Raw genomic sequence first — 21,871 nt, 5'->3', positions numbered from 1 at the left:
ACAGAAAGAAAGAAAGGAAATTGGCACACTTTTCACTGAGTGCAACCCCAACGATATCCGAGGATAACAAAAGAAAGCGATTATGTGGTGAGAGTGAAAGTGAAATTGCGAAAATAGGCGCAAAGAGGCAACACAAAAGGAATTAGCAAACATGACAATGTAAATGACAACACAACACAACAAACAGAAAGTTAACAAGGGATTTGCGACCCTCGAAAATTGTGATTTCGATTTTGCGACTTAATTGATTTGACATTTGACACTGTCGATTTGGCAAATCGGCAAACAGAGAATCGATAAACGATTCGCCAATCGAGGGTTGTAAAGGGTGACAACAACAACAACAACAAAAAACGATCAATGAGGAAGGATTACAGAATTTGCATTTTGCATTTTGGCAAATTGCAAAGGAGTTGTTTGCTTCGACCTGTTGAGCTCCATGGCTAATTAGCTAATACAAAGTTGATGATCTTTTTTTTGCTTGCAACTCTATACGATATCTGTTTAAAGACAGCTGCAAAAGGATCTGTGTCCTGAGAGTTTCTCACGCGTCTTTTCACTTGCATTATGCATGAGGCAAAAAACCCCTTGGAAGCTGCTTTTGATCGTCACATCTTCTCACCTCTCGCTGACTTTGAATACGTGCCCTGACTCAGGTCTGCGTGACAGGAAGCGAATGTCCTGTTGTGTCACTCATATGCAAATTGGCAGCCAGGCTTGCTGGCTGCAAGGCTGCTTATTAATTAGAATAATAATTAATAAAGCAACTTCTCAAGAACGTTGCACGTGCAACAGAACGCAGCAACCCTTTTTAGCGGCATTTCGTGACGTCTCCGTATAAATTAGTTGCCTCATTGGCTGACACTGAGAAGGCAGAAGGCAGAAGGCAGGACGCAGGATACCTGCTAAAAAGCCAAACCAATTAAATTACAACAAACAGCAAATGATGCGTACTTAAACACGTCGACGTGACGTGAAAGCGAAAGCGAAAGCATAAGCGGAGGCAAAAGATTGAAGTTGAGTGTAACCAAATATGATTTCTCAGCTCGGTTTAGGGTTAATCGAAAACTCAATTTCAATTTGCATATGATTTCTATTTAATTTACGAAAAATAGTAAAAAATGAGGGAAGTTTTTTTTTCTAGACTGGGCAGCTGTCGACAGACGTCAGACGGATGACTAGCAAAGTTTAGCGGCATTTTTGTAGCCATTTCTTTGACGTTGTTTTCACCGAATTTCTACAACCTTTCAATGTGCACACACTTCCTGCATAGACAACAACAACAACAACTACAACAACAACATCACAGCATCCGCATCCTGTTCAGCTGCTGTGTATGCAAATTTCGTCGTTTTGTCTGAAACCTTTTTTTTACGCGTTTTTTAGGTTTTCTCTTTTTTTTTTGGTTGGTTGGTTGGTAGTCAGCTTGTTTTCCCATTTGATGGAAAGTGAAGCATTTTGTTGTCTCGACAATATGTAACTGACACTTGAAGGGGTGTTAGAGCAACATTTGATGCTGATGTTATGATAACCGAATCCGGCTAAAAAAAAACATCATTCTCTGCGGCTGCTTCTGCTTCTACTTCTGCTTCTGCTTCTGGCTGGGCAATCTCTAATGTAAGGACTCCATTAGCAGCATTAGCAATAAACATCGAAACTCGGTCCCTAAAAGTTGTCGCGTGTTTGATGATTTACTGAAATATAAGCCTGATTTATGATGCCCAAAATTCACAGTCAGCCCAACCAACCGACCAACAACTTGCCCACAAATGTCCTCTACTAGTACATTAAAATCCGGCCGCACTCTTCACAACAAAATAAGCAAAAAAGTACCCAAAAAAACGGATGGAAAAGCAAAGGAAAGGACAGCTAAAGAAAGTAGAAGGAAACCCATCAGTAGCACGCGTCTGAGCCAAATTGATTAGGGTGGCTGAATTTCTTATTTTGGCTGATTTCACTGCGGCTTAGCATCCGAGATACACGTGTGGCTCCTTGAATGCTGCAAGCAGAAAACTCAAGTGCCACGGCAACTTCGTTTGTGCGGCTTGCAACGACATTGCAATTAACTACAATCTACGTATAATCATTTTTATATTCATTTCTTGAATATTACTCATTAAACATTTTAATTTTAGTTAATAAACTCTTTTGTAAATCACGCAATTTGAATGAATAGCTCCCGATTTATTACTAACTAAATAAATATGGAACTTTTCTAAGAAATTAATTTCCTCAATATGATTTTCAGATTTAAATAATATAGTATATCAATGCTCGACTTATAGCCAGGTTTTTACCTTTAACATAGGTATAGAAAGAATCGCTGATAAATAAGTCAATATGAATCTTTTTATAAAGGTTTAAATAATATAAAAATAGATTCACATATACTTTTGCATTACAATCTTTAAAAACTTTAGATTATTTTTATATCTTTATGTCAGTCTTATTTTTTATAAATAGGAGCTTAGGTTTCGATCCTAAATTTGACAAATTTTTTTTTATTTTATTTGAATATGTTTTTATAACAGAAATTTATATTGTCAAGCATTTTTTAGTTTTGGATCAAAATCTTTATAAACCTAACTATCTTTTTATATAATAGAATCTTTCTATACATAAATATATTATGTTTTATCACTGGCATTGTAAGCACCACACAATTTTGTATTCGTATATTTTCTATTAAATATTCCATTTAACTTTGTGAGGAAACAAATTATTTTATTTTTTGTATAGGACAAATCTTTTATCAGCCTTACGAAGTGAATATAATTTCTACATTTAGTTATTTTAATATTTCTTGAAGTTCTTTCTCTACATTTGCTTATTCCAAAGAAAGAGAATTCTTGAGGAAGGGGATTTGTGAATGGCAATGAGCAAGTTTCAGGCAAAATCGAAATTCCGAAAACTTTGTCGGCCACAAAATCAGCCACAGAAGGAACAAATATGGCGTCGTGTGGCGTATAGAGAGAGTGTAGAAAGTGTGGAGTGTCTATTGGACTGGGGTCGGGGGTCGGGGTTTCGTCTCATCCAGAGGCAATGATGAATAACGGTGCTTAGGCGCCGGACATTTGATTAATGATGCGTTTACCGCCACATCGCGGGGCATCTTCTGCGCGCGCACAATTTTCAACGCCATTTTTTTGTAAATAGCAAAGCCAAAAGAAAAAAAAAAGTGAAAATAAAAAAAATTTTCAGAGAGAAGAAAAACACATTGCACACTATTTCTCAAAATTTTCAGTAGATTTTTTATGCCTGGGCATAACTTTATTTTATTAGCACTACGTGGCAATCTGCTGGATTTTCGTAGCATTAAAAGACAATTTTTACAACTTACCAGAAATGCTTTTTTACTTGCTTTACTTTATTTTCATTCATTTTTTGCTGCATCTGGTTTTCGTTCATCTTGTCTTGTCTTGTTTTTTTACTAGTATTTCTCATTTACCCCACCGCAAACGATGCGACGGTCATTTTTTTGTGGCCCATAAAGAGGGCAGCGCGATGTTTATTAAATTCTTGCGGGCAAGTTCATTAGACAAAAAGCTTAAATTAATCAGTGAAGCGGCAGGAGGAGCTGAGACTGAGACTGAGAACTTGGCATCGCACCCAACTTTTGGGGTCACTAATCGCGGTTTTTCATTAACAGCATTGGAATACTGTTTTCTCTCAGCTCGACTGCGCTCGAGAAATTGCTTACTTAAATGGTCGAAGATTAAACCGAGAGCAGTCTTGGTAATGTAAATAATTAATTAGGATTATGTTTTATCCCAATATTATTAATTTCTCCTTATACAGTTAAAAAAAAAAAATTTGTATTGGCTTTTTAAACTACTAAGGTCGATTAGTAATATGTTAATTGTACTAAAAGAAAAGTAAAATAAAAGAAAAATAAACAAGTAAGAAAGCTACTGTCGAGTGTACTCGACTGTGAGATACCCGCTACCCATTTTGAATAAAAGAAATATATTTTGCGGTATTTTTTTCTTCAAAATATACCGAATATACTGAAAAAATACTAAACATATACCGAATGATATGTTTGGTATATCGATATAGTACCGCATTCAAAATATACCATAAACGGCACAATATACCAGATTGTCAGCCAAAGCAACTAAGACCCCTAGTAAGTAGGCGTTTTTGCCCATACAAAAGTATTTCTTTAATAACTTCCACAATTTTCGTCTGATCGCAACCAAATTTTTAGGAATCCTATAGTTATTATTATATATACCAAAATTTGCAACTCTAGCTTTAAAATTACGCTTGTTATTCGATTTTTTTGATTTGCGTGAACGGAAGCAGGCATGGCAAAAATTTGAAACAAACTTGATCTGCGTGCAAACATAACAAATGCTGTCGAAAAAAAATTAGAGCTCTATTTTTTACAGTCTCTGAGATCCAGTGTTTCACACGGACAGACGGACAGACACACAGACACACAGACGGACATGACTATATCGTCTCGGCTGTTGACGTTGATCAAGAATATATATACTTTATAGGGTCGGAGATGCCTCCTTCTACCTGTTACATACATTTCCTGCCGGCACAAAGTTATAATACCCTTCTACCCTATAAAAATAGTGAAAATCTTGTATATTTTGCACTGTATGTTACATTTTGAATGTACTCAATATATCAAAAACATAGTCTTCGGCATATTTTTGATTGGTTTACGGTATTTGAATTTGGTATATTTTAGGAATAATACCGTACTATATTCAAAGCGAGTATTTCATTCGATTGCAGCGTTCTTTCTGGTTTCTTGCATCTTGCTAAGCAAACAAATGTTCTATACACATAACTCTCACTTTGATGAATAATTTTAATATTATTTAAAAATATATTTACTACAATAATATAATTTTTAATTGCTACTCAGAGTGCATTGTCTTCTATGAATATGTAGTGCAATAATCAAGCTAATAATAAAACGTATTTTCCAATTATTTTTTGACTACTCCAAGTAAGTAATTAACAGCATGCTGAAGCTGTAGATGCCTTTGGTCAACCTGAGAGCTGTGTTCATCGAAAGGGGCAAAACAGAAGCTGCAGTTAAAGCCTTTTCATTTTGCGACTTGGCCAGCATTAAAATCAACAATTTTTGCTCCTTTACGGGCAATTCATACCACAAACAGTTCGTGTAGAGCTCAAAGGTAAAGTCCAGGTTCTAAAAGGACAATTACATTTAAGTATAAATAATAATACAATCTCAAAGCTTTGTCCAACCGAAGTTTCGACGATTGTGCCCAAGCCACAAAAGGTGTAGAGTACGATGAAGGAGTAGATCAAGTAGACAGGAGCAGCAGGCCAAACTTTGATAATAATGCACGAAATTGTGCAAAGAATTCCAACACAAGTCGACAAAAGTTGCACAAACATGACAATGTTATAGATTTTTTCAGTGCTACGCAGAATACTAGGAAACAAATAATAATTCAGGTAGAATAATATTCCAATGTTAAAATTACTTACGACACGTAACGTTGATGCCATGAAATTAAATCCCAGAGCATGGAACGAATCTGTTTATGATCTGCGTGCTCTTGGACCACATCGTTGAATTCGTGCAGCTTCACCTTGAAAATGTCCTTTAACAGTGGCACATTTGTGATGAAGAGAAAGAGATACATGTCGCCACCAAAGTTGCCAAATGCACCAAAGCTCAAACAAGTCACATGAAGAGTGATCAACATCAAGTGTCCACTGTCGCTGTCTCTATCAATTCCAGGCACCAGAAACTGCATCACAAGCAGCTTTTCGTTGCGAAAAATGCGACTGTAGATGGGATAGCAAGTCAATCCGGCCACGAGAATAATGTAAATCCAAGCGAAGGCAATCATTAGATTCCAGAATAGATTGATGCGCCTATGCAGATACTTGGTGTACTCGCCTCCCAGCACCTCGTACTCCTGGTAGATGGACTCGTAGGTGCCTTGGATGTGACGCATTAATGGAGCTCTGTTCACAGTGCAGAGTAGCTTGGTCAGTCCCTGAACAGCTGACCCAACCATGGCGAAAGCCTGCAGGATTACAGTGTAATCCTTCTCCAGAATAACACCCACATAGAGTGTGTAGACGGTGGAGGCGAAGAAGAAAAAGATTACACTGATGACTGCATAAGTGAGAGCCCACATTCGATACTCGGGATCAGCGACATCTGTGCCACAGATTCCCACACAGAATCGAATCAGTTTGATAATCTTGCAGAACCGCGTTGCAGCTGAATCCTGCATGTTGAAGAAAAAAACTTGGTGCGTTTGAAGTAGATCGAGTGAAGAAGGTTCCTTTTATAAACATCTATTGACTGCTTACATGTCAAAACATTAACAACTAAATTGCGTAATTGCTTTTAATTTCCCAACAATTGCAATGCATCCTTAAAGAATTCTTAAACAATTGTTAATCGATGGGTCCTTGGGGCGTAGGTTAAAAGTCAAGGCAACAAGTATTAACAATTTAATTACAGGTAAGTTATAACAATTTAAAGGGTCAATTGGATTGTTTTTAATATAATTTTTAAGCACATTAAATACTTGGTTTTTCCGTTGCCATAATATGATTTATGCCAGTTGATGTGGCCAGTTTAAGGTGCCCAGCCCCGGTTTATGCATGAGCACATTCAACACCCCAACGAAAAGCTGCACGCAATTGATTTAATATACAATTTTTTAATAAAATCTTCTGTCGAAAATACAAAATAAAAAAAATGTAAACCAAAAGAAAACGACGGAAAAACAAGTGAGGGAGCTTTGTAAAAATGAAAGCGACGTGAAAATACACTTTCTGCTGAAAATGCAGGGATTTCATTTTGATTTAAAAATATATGTTAAACGATAATTTGAACAATTTGTCGATTGCTACATTAACATATTATACATTTATTTTCCTCTTAAATCTATTATAAGTATTTTTAGAAATTTATAATAGAATTTGTAAAATGAAAGCTATTTTAAAACTTCAATTACATAAATGTAGATTAAATATGTAATTTGATATTAATATTTATGGATTTAAAGTTAACAATTTTCAAGATAAATATAAATTCATTAAAGTCGGTTTAAGGTAATAAAATACTATTGTGAAAGTGGGCAGTGAGTGTCTTCTTTGAATGATCAAAATTGATGCCATAGGCTATATGCCTCACGGCATTAACGGCTATTTGAACAACGCACGAGGCCACATCCACCGAAATCTCGCTTCCATTTTGTTTCGGGCCAAGTCGAAGCAGGAAGTGCAAAAGAAAATGTAATGCGCCTAAGCTTTGGCCCAACAACTAATAAAGGCTATCAACAACAGTTCAAACAGCACACAGCAACAACAACAACAACAAATCTAACGACGTGCAATGGACAATGAAAAACTGGCGAAGGAAAACAAACAACAACGACGAGCACAGCGATAACAACAACAACAACAACAACAACAACAGGATGATGATGCTGGCTCGATGGCTGCGCAGTTGAAAATGTTTCTTCATACGCACTCAAGTGTATATTTTCTCATTTTCTTGCATTTAACTTAAATTTGCTTTGAAGTTTTGACATTTCATAAAGCAGATTTCGTTTTGCCCACCCAACCTCGGACCAATGTGGATTTTTATTTATATACGAGTATACAACAGAATTTTTCTTCTCTTCTCTTCTTTTTTTTTTATTTTTTTGTGTGTTTCTATCGAAAATCCAAGCAAACAAAAGTAAAAGCAACGTCGACGGCAACGGCGACGGCGGCGCATGCAGAAAATTTCAGTTTCAGTCACCCCTGAGGAAGGTGTGGCCTCAACAACAAAACAACAAAAAAAAAAAAGAGAACGAAAAGAAAAAAAAAACGACCCTGCGAGCAAGTCGAAGTCGAAGTACAAATCCCACCCCTGCATTTGGTGGCTCACATGAGGCAAACGTTGCGTATACTTAATGTGAAAGACACGATGACGACGCAGGCTTAAAGTAGCCAAGGCAACGCACAAGAAGCTGCTGCTAATGCTCAAGCAGTAGCTGAGGCTGAGGCAGAAGCTGAAGTTCAGCGTAGGCCTTTGAGGCAGCATTAGCTGCCGCACAGCATTACTGCCTCGTTAGTTGCCAGGTAGCAGCGACGTTGACGGCGCAGTCAACGTCAGCAGCAGCTGTCTCGCTCTCGCTGTGAATTGCCGACTCTCTCGCACACGCACCGTGCCGAGTGTGTGTGGTGTGTGCTGTGGGGTGGTTGAGGGGCACAGGGTGGTCTCAGGAGACGCTAATTTCCAGTCGCACAATTCCAGTGGAAAGTGCGTGCTGCCTCAGTCGCTGACGCTGCCACTGGCCGACAGGCGGCGCCACCGTCGTCATCTGAAGTGAACTGCGAAGCTCTGCTAATTGCCGCCGCTTGTTGCGGACTTGTTTCGACTTGTTACGTCTTGTTTATCTCTAATTATATTTTAATTTGCACAATCTTTGTTTATTTTCTTCGCATTTCTTTTTTTTTCGCTCCTGCGTATTGCCCCAAAGTGTTTGCACTTCACGGGCGGCACATTTTAATTGCAATTATAGCAGCTCACTCAAGGTGTGTCCTTGCCGCAGGGCGTTGTGCTTGGCACGTAGCGGCATCAATGGGCCACTAATTATTCCGGCAGGACACAACAACAACAACAACAGCAGCAAACTGTGATGCCCGACATCTTTCAGGGGGTAATTACTTTGTGGACTCTAAGGAAATTGAGCGAGTGCACAAATTTGGAATTTTAAGCAGTGTGACAATGGCTTAAAGTTGCCAAACACTTGCGAGGATAACTCGTTGCCATGAGGTCAGGCGCAATTTCTTAAGAAGTGTTTGTTGTAGCCGAAAAACTTTTGCGTAGCCAAACAATAAGACAAGCAAACATTTTCAAAGGCTTTTTGCTGAAACGAGTCACGTACGGGGCAAGCTCATTTCCTGGCCACGAATCACAAAGGTGTCAAACGGATGTAGATACGTGCCGCGTATGCTCAATGTCCTGTTCTGTGGATTGGGTTGGGTTTGGGTTCGAGTTGCCTCACAATCAGAAAGAAACCAAAATCAAGCCGCGCCCTAAATTCAAGCTTAAGCAAACTTTAAACGTTTCTTAATTGTTAAACTGCCGCTGGCTCCAAGAACAGGACGAAGTGCCAGACAATTAAACAGGCAACAAGAAAACCGCCAAAAGACAAGAAAGCACACAACTGAAGAAAACTCCGGCAGGGCTTAGGAAAAAGCTGCAGGCGAACGCGCGCCATGTTAATTAATTTGCCAGGACATCCGTGACGCGGCAAGCGGGAAGGACGAAGGACGAAGGAGAAGGAAGTGGACTGTAGCCGCGTGTTTATTTTATGCCGTCGCGCTTAAGTGGTAAGCCCCATTAACAACTGCCTGTCGTTTGGCAGCGAAATAATGGCGTTAGATCATCGTCGCCTTCTTGGTCAGGACAAAGGACGCAGGACGCAGAACACCCCAGCACAGTGCGTCATTTGAGCGCTGAAAGCTTTCAGCGTAAATTGTTGAAAATTAAGAAATGTTTTTAGCCCAGCCAAGCCACCCAACCACCCACAAAGCCAACAACTACACAACTGAGGTCCAAGCACAGTTTAACTGCCCCCTGTTCAGGTTCCATCATCGTCATATTTCATGGCAATTCCGGGTTCTGCTCTGTTGTTTTATGAGCGTCATTTCGAGTTGTAGTCGTTGTTGTTGTTATCGTTGTTGTTGTTGTTATGGTTCATGTTGTTGTGGTTGTAGTTGCCATTGTTAATGTCCTGGCAACCACAAATGGCGACCAATCTGCGTCTGTGGCACCTTCCAACATTTGCTGCTGTCTTTTCCGTTTTCCTTCGATTCTCTCATTTCTCCCTCTCTTCCTCCCCCTCTCCACAGCTCTGCTGCGATGTTGGGCATGTTTTTCTTTAATTTAGTCCCCGGGCAAGTGGCTTCCTTGTGGGCTTGCGGACTTTCGGGCGCGCTTACAATAATTAGATGTAACGGATATTGTAATTGGTGTTAAATTGCGTCAGAGGCCGTGTTAATGTCTTGTTGTTGTTTCTGGTTTCTGCTTCGAATAATTGATATTAAAATATGAGTATAGCTTCCTTTTTGGTGGACAGCTTTCATTTCAATTCAATTTCAATCACATTTCACGCACTAGAACTTTACGCATTGGCATTAAGGAAACAACTAAATGCTCACATCCTGACTCGATTTCTACCTACTGATTGTTTGTCTCACATCTTCTCCGAGCTCGGCAATTAGCATGACAATGTCTGGGACACAAGTTGAAGTTGATGCGGAGGAACAAACAATGCCCAAAGGGTTTCTGAAAACAGGAAGGCTCGAGCATTTGATTGAGGATTGAGTGAGAAATTTGAATATGAAAGCCAGAGACGAAGACGTAGAGGCAGACGAAGCGGTGCTAGAAATTAAGGCACATCACAAAAGCGCAATGCGTGTGAAAGCGATTTAGAGAATTTGAGAATTCGAGAATTCTTAAATTCAATTTACAGCCTGCTTCATTGCTGTCTAGTTTCTCCCAAAGGAGCCAAAAACTTTTGCGGAGATAAATCACAACGCACAACGAAATTTGCATAAGTTGGCAAAACGCAAACGCACAACGAACAAATTTTTATTATGCAGCAAAAGTTTTTGTTTCTAACACAAAGTCTCTAATCAAATTAGCCACAGTGCAAAAACCGGAAGTGCCAAAATCAACTACCACTTTCACCTTTGTGTGTGCGAGTGTGTTTGTCATGTTTATTTTGCACTACACTTTTTATTGTCCGTTGTGTGTGTGCGGTGCATTTTATTTTGATTTGATTGTTCACAGATCAGCGGGTAGTCTCCGCCTCTCTCTCTTTGACTCCTGGATTTCTCCGCCCAAAATCCACATCGGTTGCAAATTTTTTGTTTTGCAATTTGCATTCCGCATTTGGCATTTGACTTTGCATTTGCATTTGCATCTGAATGTGGCTCGCGTGCGATGCATGAATCATTCATTGTACTCGCTTGTTGCTGCTGCTGCTGCTGATGATGATGATGATTCAAGTATCGATTTGCATTGATTTGCATTTCAATTGCACTTTTTCGACACTTTACAATGGATTATTTTTTTTGCAGTTGCATCAACTCAATGATCCATCCAGACCGATGCCCAACCCAATCTGAACCGATCCAAATCCAATGTGATGTGATTTATTTATGGTTGCATTTCACTTTCAAGTGACTTGATTGTTTGTTGCATACTCGTATAATGAGGCTTTTTGTTAGTAATTGTTTGCATCTAATGATAGCCCTCGACATTTTGACATATGTAATGCGCACAGATACAAACAATATGATGTGTGTTTTAATTGAAACAACTTCAAGCTGTCCCATTGACAAATGCCGGTTGCCTCTTCTATTCATCTATTTGTCTCTCTGTCTCTCTGTCTGTCTGTCTGTATGCATATTTTTCCACATTTTCACATTTTTATACTGGTGCAATAAATCATAGCGAAATCATAAAACAATATACAGGCTCAGTCGCATTCAAAGTGTAGCGGCAATCATTTTTTCTTGGTGGGTCTTACACAAATATAAATATATCTCTTTGGGCATAAAGTTTATGATGTTAATATATTACTACTTAAATAAAACTTAGTAGTTAACATTAATACATTGTCTATATTTCATAAATTGAATGAGGGTGTTTTATAGTCGCTTTTTGCTCTATTCTAATGCATTTTTGTTGTGTGTTTTTTGCTGACAAACAAACGGTCGAACATATTGCAACACGCTTTTGTCAGATAGATGGAAAAAACCACAGTAAATCCACGACGAGCTACAAAAAAATAATAAAAACATAACCAAAGCCATGGGAAAGCAACGCAGCAACTCCGTTGAATATTGGGTATGCAAATTAATTTTTTTTACCTACGAAGCACGCTTCACCCTACACACTTCACCCCTGTTGTGGGGTTTTTTATATGTGTTTTTTTGTTACTCACGATCTGGGAAGAGATGTTACGGCATGGTGACAGGATATGTAAAAATAATAATAAAAAAAAAACATGAAAATATTCTTTGTTATAATGATAACTGCAACTGTTAGTTTAGGCATTGCAGCTGCAAAATATTTGGCTAGTTCTACATTATTTTTTAAATCTAAAACCGAAAGTAAAAACATACCTCCGATAATATTTTTCTTTTCAAATATAAAACGATGACAGTTTAAAAAAGAAGAAGAAATCGTTTTCATCAGTCATCAGTCATTAATGTAAAGTAAAACTGTAAATATTGACATCGATTAATTCTGCCCATCTCTAACTTCAGTGACAGAAGTGACTTTCTTTGTTTAAATCAACATTCTTAAAATAATTTACTCGCGTTATTAAGATAGTGATTTATTACGAACATATTTTAATGATGAGCTCGCCGTTTAATTTTGAAGACCTCTTTCCACGTGAAGAAAACAAAACGCCGTCATTTGAAAATTTTCTGTGTGATGAACTTAAAACACCGACACATGAAAATTCCCAATGTGATGAACTTAAAACACCAACAAACGATAATGTAATTTTGTGTTTCTTAAATTGTTTATACAAATAATTCTAAACTGTATTCACAACAGAATTGTCCGGCTTCAAATGTGCACGATGTTGAAACTCCAAAAACTTCCCGGAAAAGAGCTTCTGAACTTTCCCAGACCGGGAAATATGGTAAACGTTCCAGACTACCTGAAGATCAAAAATTTTCTAATGGATGGAATTTAAATTTGGAAGAAACAGCACCAGAATTTCCAGAAGAACCTTTGCAAATTAATGATGAACTTGATAAGGCAATAAATGATGCAATTAAAGATGTTACAGAACCAACTGAAGCATCTTCTGGATGGTGGGAGCAGTTCACCGAATATCTTTCGAAGATGGATTCTCCAAAGTCTCCCAAAGAATCTGAAGTGATTGACCAAAACATAGAAGAGACTAAAGGCAACTTTGAAGACAACAAGTTTGGTGAATCTCTGAAAGTAGATTTAAATAATGAATTTGAACAAATTTTAAAATCAACGTCTGAGCAAATGGATAACAAAAAGAATGAATATTCTACGAAGAAGGATACGCCAAGGCCTTCAAAACACACCGATTCGATTGACCAGGATGTAATGAAAAGAAATGATACATCATCAAAACAAGTAAAGAGTACTAAGGATATTAATGAAAACAAGTCTGGCGTATCGGACAACTTAGTTTCCATATTTGGATTACCAGCTGAAAACCATAAAAGTGAGCAGAAACAGAAAGCTATCTTCGAACGAAAGCCTAAAGATAAGGAGGCCCAAAAGCCCGTTATTGAAGATCAGCCATTTGAAGAAGATAACGAGCCAATGAAGGAATTTTTGGCAGCATTTACAAAATTTGCTCCTTTGCAGCAAAGGGAAAGCCAAGTGCCAGAAAATGCAGAGATTGGAGAAACGAACAGAGACGTAGACGCCGAAAGCAAGCTGGAAACAGGAAATTCGAAAAATTCATCGGACTCCGAAGATTTCTTGAAGAACATTGATAGCTCTGAGTCGGCGAAGGAATCATCGTGTTCTGACTCGGAATCTGTAACCGATTCAAAATCAAAGAAAAAAGGTAATGAATGTCTTACTTATTTTAAACATTACTTCATTTTGGTAAGGATAAATATTAAATTATTAGATTGGATCAATCGAATTTCCCTTATTAAATATAATTTCAATATTTCACAACAGTTTTTTTAAAGTGTTTATTGAATCTATTATGTTCATATATTTTTTTATATTGGTGTTAATGTGTCCTTTTTATTATAGCTCGAAAACGGAATGCAACTTCACCATCTGGTTCTAGTCAAGGAGAGTCCAAGTTAGTCACCAATTAAAATTAAATTTGCTCATATAGCTCTACTAACAATAACTCTTTTATTTTAATAGCGAATCCAAAAGTGAGGAGAATGCACAAGATCCTTTTGCATTAGTCGAAGCATTGCGAGAAATGGAAAATAAAGAAAAATCTGGCGGCAAGCAAAAAAAATCAAAGAAAAAACGCAAAAGCAAAAGAAAGTGGAACAGCTCCTCAGATTCAAGTTCTAAAGGAAACAATAAACGCTCTAGAAAGCACAGCGACTCGGACAGCGATGATTTCCTCACGTCCCGCAAATACAAATCAAAACATAAGGCAAATGTTAGGAATGGCTTGGATTTCTATGAAGATGACAGTGTAAGTGAAGATGATAGATTTAGCTCTGATGGTTTCGGTTATAATGAAAAGCTCAACTCGGATTTTTCAAATGCAAATCAATTAAACGAGTATGAGGAGCTGTTCAATAAGATGTATCAGATTTTTGAACAGGTTCCCAGTCGCTACAAATACGAAATGAATACTGTGCTTTATCCCACTCTAGTTGTGGTTTATCTACGCATGATTGCCAGCGGCAAGTTTCGACGAGGCAAAACCTTTGTGGAGTCCTCGATGCGTTCCTTAGATCACTCTCTAATGCCACGTATCGATAAACTAATGACGCTCCAATGCTCAGCCGATCTGCCAAAGAAGGCCAGAAGATTGCTCGCTGGCGAGCAACAAGCTCGGGTTAAAGTAGTTCTGTGTGAGCAGAGCTACGAACTGCTTATGTCCTTTAAGAAAAGCTGGGCATCCTCAAAGCAGTCTTTATTCGAACAGCATTTCGAATTGATTGTTAAGGAGAACAATGGAGTACCGTATCAGCAAATTGGAATTGGTTGCGCCCCCTTGGATAAGGTTTATTGGGCCACAGGCGAAGCAGTCAAGGAGCCGCCACTGCCCAGTCCTCGAGCAGCGCGACGCAATCGCTTGAAGAAAACCAAACTGTCACCTGTTAAGAACCTGCACATGCCCATTGGCAATCGTCTCTATACTCCAATGCCCAGACGTTGGGACTTGGAACTGCAAAAGGACGATGAGGACCATCGAGTGCCTTTGGACAAAGATAACTTGCCATCGATTTATATCCATGATGTGCGCGAGAAGACTGAATCTGTGATCTGTGCCACCCTCTCCAGCAAGGCCACAATGCTGGCCATTGGCACTCAGTCGGGTGCAGTCCACGTCTCCTCGCTGACCTCTACAAAGCTGGTGAAAATCAAGTCGGCCAAGAGCTTGGAGAAACTCGACACCAGCACTCCGGGTATAGATGAGCGCATGATGGATGCGTCGAGTGAAAGAATGATACGTAAACTCTATGGACATCAAGGATCTGTTTACAGCTGCGCCTTTGAGCCGCATGATCATTTCCTGTTGACTTCGTCCCAGGATCGCACTGTGCGTTGTTGGTGCCTCTTCACGTGGAGCTGTGTGGTCATCTATCCCGGCCACATGGCAGCGATCTACAGCGTGTGCTATGCGCCCCAAGGCTATTACATTGCCACCGCCTCTGAAGATCGCACGGTTCGCATTTGGACGCAGGACAGTCGGAAATCACTCTGTGTGCTCGTCGGACATCTGGCCGAGGTGAGTAACTGCAAGTTTCATCCGAATAGACATTACTTGGCCACGGGATCGGCCGATTGCACTGTTCGCTTGTGGGACATTATTAAGGGAGTTCAGGTTCGACTTTTCACTGGTCACAGAGATGGCATCACTGCTTTGGCCTTTTCAACTTGTGGACGCTACTTGGTCACAGGTTCTAATGATCATTATATAGTTGTATGGGACATCGAAAAGGAGCAGTTGGTGCGTGCTCTGTCCTATCACACTGCGGGCATTAACAGCATTGTGTTTGCCATGGATAACAAGCTCTTTATGGTTGGGGGACAGGATGGCGAGTTATCGATTTGGAACTTCGAGCATCTAGTTCAGGAATACGATTCGGATGAGATAAGGAAATTGACGAACTCGAAAAGAAAAAGCTCGAAGCTTAAGAATGACGATTTGCTGGTCATCTCTTACCCCACCAAGGAATCTTCTTTCTATGAGCTGCACATCACGCCCCGCAATTTACTACTTGCGACTTGTATTTTTAAAATGGAGGCCCCTGATAAAGAGTCTGACATGAACAAGTCTACTGATGATGAAGAGCTCGCAATGATTAAGGCTTACTTTAGAGCGCAATCGAATCGTGAAAAGGTAGTCATGAAATCGACTTGTGATGAATGTGGTTTGGACATTTTCAAATCGTTGATGGGCTATAAAATTGAATCACCAGAAGATGACAGCCCAGAGACAGAAACTGTTTTAGATGACGTGGTCGGTACATCTCTTAAAAAAGAGTTCCATTTGTCAAACGAAAAGCTTTGTGAATCTTTAGATATCATTTTGGATGACTTCGATGATATAGTTGACGAAGATAAGCGAAGTGTTGTTAAAGTATTTAATCATGAAGGCTGCAATAGTAATGCTGATGCAGTATTAGAAGAAAAATCTAAAGAACAACAGCAAGAAGATGTAGTTATTGTTGAAGAAGAATCGACCAGGCCAGACATAATAGAAATACCAAGCGAATCCCAAATGAACAATGAACAGTTTAAAGGGTATTCGACAGATTCAAGCACGGAAAGTGAAGATGTTTCAGATATCAGATCCCTAGAATCATCTGACAGTAACACTCTTCAAACTCCCAATATAATTACGAAGAACTGGGTAAACAAAAATCGGATAGAAGAATTAAGAAAACGCCAAGAAGGTAATAAAAAAAAACGCAAGCTTCCACTTAAGACAGTTAGAAGGGGAATTCTTTCTCGTGGCAAAAATCTCCAATTGCTTCAAGACAATCTCAAAATAGGTAATCAACAAGTACAAAATATTTCTCAACAAAATAATACTGCATCAAATGTGTTACCACCTACAAAGGAACTAAAGCAATCAAACCTTTCAGAAGTTGATTCATATGGCACCAAAAATGTTAACAGAGAAGTCCGTAGGCCATATTTAGGATATAACGCTAATCCAGTTGCTTTTAATCATGGAGAGAAAGTGAATCTAATAAACAAGGATGCTAGAAATGAAAACAACGAAGTTTCAAAGTACCAAATGGATGAACGTAAGCCAGTTCTTCATACTACTCATGAAACTATTGATTTTAAGCAACCAGGAAATGGAAATGAGAACAAACCTCTTCCCAAACTCAACCAACAACTGAATGTAGAAAATAATTGTGCTGGACAAAACCAAACTAGAAAATACTCTGCACCTCAAAGTGTCAATTATCTAAGAAACCAGATAGCGAGAAATCAATATAACACAACTCAGAAATTCCAAATGGTACCATGTAATCCACGACTTGATCCTAATCGAAAAACAATTGTGGGAAATATAGCGAGTGGTCAAAACCAAACTAGGGAACATCCTGGATATGCTGGTAAGATAGTTGGTGTAAATGAGGAAGCTGGAAATCAAAGAAATATAGTTTTGAAACACCAAATGAAGCCACAAAATCCAGGATGTTCTGTCAATTATCTAAGAAACCAGAAAGTTGGAAATGAAAATACGATGTTCCCGAAACCCCAAATGGTACCACGTACTCTAGCTTTTAATCCTCAAACTATTGCTGGTTTTAAGCGACAAGAAATTGAATGTGAAAACAAACCTGCATTAAAATTAAATATGGCAAATAATTGTACTGGACTAAACCAAACTAGAGGATGTCCTGGCAATCCATTAGCTGTAAATCAGAATAGGATAATCTCGAAATACCAAATGGTAACACGTAATCCATCTCTTGATCCTAATCATGAAACAATTGCTGACTTTAAGCGTCAAGATAATAGATTTGGAAACAAACCTCCTTCACAAGTATATATGACAAATAATTGTAGTGGACCAAACCCCATTAGAGAATGTCATGGCAATTATCTAAGAAACCAGATGGTTGAAAATCAAAATAGGATGGTCCCGAAATTCCAAATGCTACCACGAAATTTAGCTCCTGATCCTAATCGTAAAACAATTGCTGACTTTAGGTGTCAAGAAAATGGAATTGGAAACAAGCCCACTTCAAATCTAAATGTAGAAAATAATTCTGTTAGACAAAATCTATATAATCACAATATTCTTAATGTCATGGAGAGCCATGATAAATCGAACACAATAATTCGCTCAACTAATGAAAATGGCTATAATGAAAACACTTCAGATTCAGATTCCAGATCTACAGAATATGAATCTTCTTCTGATGAAGTTGCCGAAGATATTTCGATGAAAGATTCCAATTCGATAAATGCATTTTTACCTCAAAAAGCAAATAGTAAACAAAACAGGAAGGTATCAGATGGAAAACCAGGAACAAATGACGAAACCGATTTAAGCACACAAAGCGAGTCTTCGGACTCTAGCGAAGTGGAAGAAGAAGTGCCTAAACACAGTGGACCCGCTTTTATTCCTCAAAATATGAGCAATGAACGAAACAAAATCGTCTCTGCAGGAATAACGGAAACATCCACGCATTATTCAAAAGATGGCGAATCTTCAAATTCTAGCTCTGAGAAAAAAGACGTCACAGATGATCCTAAAGAATTATCTATGAAGGACAAGGAGCACGCCCAAAATGTAAATAGAACAACTGGAAAATCCATGCATTATTCCACAGATGACCACTCTTCAGATTCCAACTCAGAAGAAGACGAATCCTCAGATGATACTGAAGAATTATCTATACAAAATGATGAGCATAATCAAAAAGTATACGGAAGAACTGGAAAGTTAATGTTCGAAGAAGAAGATAAAGCTTCAGATTATTCTGAAAAATTACCTATGAAGGAGAAAGAACAAAATGAAAAAGTATATACAAGAAGAACTGGAAAGTTAATGTTCGAAGACGAAGCCTCAGATGGTCCTAAAGAATCATCTATTAGGGACAAGGACAACAACACTAAAGTGTATGGACGAGGAAAGATAATGTTCGAAGAAGAAGAAAGAGTCCCAGATGAGTACAAGAACTTACCTACGATACACAATAACGAAAATAAGAAGGTATATGAGAGAAGATCTGGGAAATCCATGTATAATTCGAAAGATGATGAATTCTCAGATTCTAACTCAGACGAAGAAGACGAAGTCTCAGAGGATCCACCTATAAAAGAGAATGAGCACAATGGAAATGTATCTGAAAGAAGAACTGGAAAGTTAATGTTCGAAAAAGAAGACAAAGCTTCAGATTTTTCTGAAAAATTACCTATGAAGGAGAAAGAACAAAATGAAAAAGTATATAAAAGAAGAACTGGAAAGTTAATGTACGAAGAAGAAGACAAAGCCTCAGATGATCCCAAAGAATTATCTATTAAGGACAAGGACAGCAACAGAAAAGTATATGGACGAGGAAAGGTAATGTTCGAAGAAGAAGAAGAAGAAGTGCCAGATGAGTACAAGAAATTACCTACGATAAACAATAACGAAAATAAGAAGGTATATGCGAGAGGAACTGGAAAATCTATGCATAATTCAACAGATGACGAATCATCAGATTCTAATTTAGAAGAAGAAGAAGTCTCAGAGGATCCACCTATAAAAGAGAATGAGCCCAATGCAAATGTATCTGGAAGAAGAACTGGAAAGTTAATGTTCGAAGAAGATGACGAAGCTTCAGATCATACTAAAAAATTACCTATGAAGGAGAAAGAACAAAATGAAAAAGTATATAAAAGAAGAACTGGAAAGTTAATGTACGAAGAAGAAGACAAAACCTCAGATGATCTCAAAGAATTATCTATTAAGGACAAGGACAACAACAGAAAAGTATATGGACGTGGAAAGATAATGTTCGAAGAAGAAGAAAGAGTCCCAGATGAGTACAAGAAATTACCTACGATAAACAATATCGAAAATAAGAAGGTATATGCGAGAAAAACTGGAAAATCTATACATAATTCAACAGATGACGAATCATCAGATTCTAACTTAGAAGAAGAAGACAAAGTCTCAGATGAACCACCAAAATTACCTATGAAAGAGAATGAACACAATGGAAATGTATGTAGAAGAAGAACTGGAAAGTTAATGTTCGAAGAAGAAGAAATAGAAGATAAAGAAAACTCAGGTATTCACAAGAAATTATCACCGATAAACAAGAAAGAAAACTTACAAGTATCTGCAGGAAGAACTGGAAAATTCATGCATTATTCAACCGAAGAAGAATCTTCAGATTCTAATTCAGATAAAGATGAAGCCTCATATGATTCTAAAGAATTATATAAGAATACCAATGATCACACCGAAAAAGGAAGAAAAACTGGAAAATCGATGCATTGTTCAACAGACGATGAATCTTCAGAAGATAAAGTATCCTCAGATGATGACCAAGACTTATCTATAAAGAATAATCTTCAAACCGGCAAAGTAACTGCAAGAAGAACTGGAAAATTAATGCTCGAAGACGAAGAGGAAGAATTTCTGGATGCTTGCAAGAAATTACCTATGACAAAGAAGACAGATGATGAATCTTCACATTCTTACTCAGGAGAAGACGAAGCTTCAGATAGTTCCAAAGGATTTTCTAACAGAAGCAATGAGGAAAACGGAAAGGAATTTGGAAGGAAAACTGGAAAATTGATGCGCTCTAAAAATTTATTAGAAGACGAATCAGATTTAAGTTCGCCAAGTGAGTTTTCAGATTCTAGCGGAGAAGAAAATGAAAAGCTAAATAAAAAATTATCTGGAAGAAAATCTGGGAAATCCCTGCCCCCTAAAAGTTCATCAGATGAAAAATCCGACTTAAGTCCGCCAAGCGAGTTTTCAGATTCTAGCGGAGTAGAAGACGAAGCACCAGATGTTGCTGGAAAATTACCTTTGGGGGGAAATGAAGAAAATAAAACAGTTTCTACCGGAAATACTGGGAAATCCATGTCACCCAAGAATTCAACAGATGACGAATCCGATCTAAGTCCGCCAAGCGAATTTTCAGATTCTAGCGGAGTAGAAGAAGAAGCACCAGAAACGGTGAAATCCCTGTCAGATGACGAATCCGAGTTTTCAGATTCTAGCGGAGTAGAAGAAGAAGCACCAGAAACTGTGAAATCTATGTCAGATGACGAATCCGATCTAAGTCCGCCAAGTGAATTTTCAGATACTAACTCTGACGACGACGAAGCTCTAGAAGATGCTTCAAATAAAAGTTCGTCCGAAGATGAGTATTGTGGATCTTCGGACGATCCCAATGTTTTGGATCAAAATAGAAGCAATGAAGATAAAGAGCTGGAAAAAGGTATATCCATGGATAAGAATTCAAGATCAATAGAAGATAAAGAAAACATCACCTCAGGGTTAAAGCAATTTGAAAACTCGTCTAGTAATGAAGCTTCAGGCGAAAACAATATTGAAGATAAGTCCTCAGACGATGGTAACAATATTTTACATATAGAAAAACCGAAAGAAGACTTCACAAAAAATAAGCATTTAGCAAGACAAGAAAATAAAGAAAACATAACTAACGTATTAACGCAACTTGAAAACTCAGCTAATGATGAAGCTTTAGATGGAGGCAGAACAGGAATAGTTGCAAACTCATCCGAAGATGAAACTTCTAAGAATTCCGATGATGGTATTAATATTATGAAACAACCAAAGCTAATGGAAGGCGTAACCAAAAGTTCAACGATAGGGGAATATAGTGAGAAAAAAACTGAAGAAGAGTCCCCAGGTATAGACGACTTCAAGGATTAGCAAGTGAACCCAAATAATGAGTGAATCATTGCAACACAAGAGATAACCAAAGATAGCAGACAAACTTTTGGATGAGGCCAAAATTGTATAGCAAATATAGACGATCGGGAGAGCGAAAAAATATTAAAGGTATAACTGAAAAGAGGAAGGAAGAATCGAAGCAAGATGAAGGCTCACCTAAGAATTAAATTTCAGATGAAATGTAAATCCAGTTAAAAATAATTAAAATTAGCTGCATCGAAAATTGTGAAATAACAAAAGAAAGA

General features: G+C 38.1%; 2 protein-coding genes across 2 annotated transcripts; one reads left to right on the top strand and one right to left on the bottom strand.

Moving 5' to 3' along the window:
- Positions 1-4,963: 4,963 nt before the first annotated feature.
- LOC117569967 (odorant receptor 67d) lies at positions 4,964-6,254 on the bottom strand. The gene is made up of 3 exons (XM_034251344.2): positions 5,482-6,254; positions 5,236-5,425; positions 4,964-5,176 (listed from the first exon to the last, which is right to left on the bottom strand). Exons 1-3 carry the CDS (start codon positions 6,240-6,242, stop codon positions 4,964-4,966), a joined length of 1,164 nt encoding a protein of 387 aa, XP_034107235.1. The 5' UTR covers positions 6,243-6,254.
- A 6,049-nt stretch (positions 6,255-12,303) lies between these two features.
- Positions 12,304-21,605, top strand: LOC117571647 (uncharacterized). The gene is made up of 5 exons (XM_034253882.2): positions 12,304-12,534; positions 12,593-13,595; positions 13,793-13,844; positions 13,913-21,282; positions 21,400-21,605. Exons 1-5 carry the CDS (start codon positions 12,385-12,387, stop codon positions 21,603-21,605), a joined length of 8,781 nt encoding a protein of 2,926 aa, XP_034109773.1. The 5' UTR covers positions 12,304-12,384.
- Positions 21,606-21,871: the final 266 nt, after the last annotated feature.

The sequence above is a fragment of the Drosophila albomicans genome, chromosome 3, assembly GCF_009650485.2.
Source record: "Drosophila albomicans strain 15112-1751.03 chromosome 3, ASM965048v2, whole genome shotgun sequence".
Taxonomy (NCBI): Eukaryota; Metazoa; Arthropoda; class Insecta; order Diptera; family Drosophilidae; genus Drosophila; species Drosophila albomicans.
The sequence above is the reverse complement of the archived record's forward strand: the minus strand, read 5'-3'. Positions and strand labels throughout refer to the sequence as shown.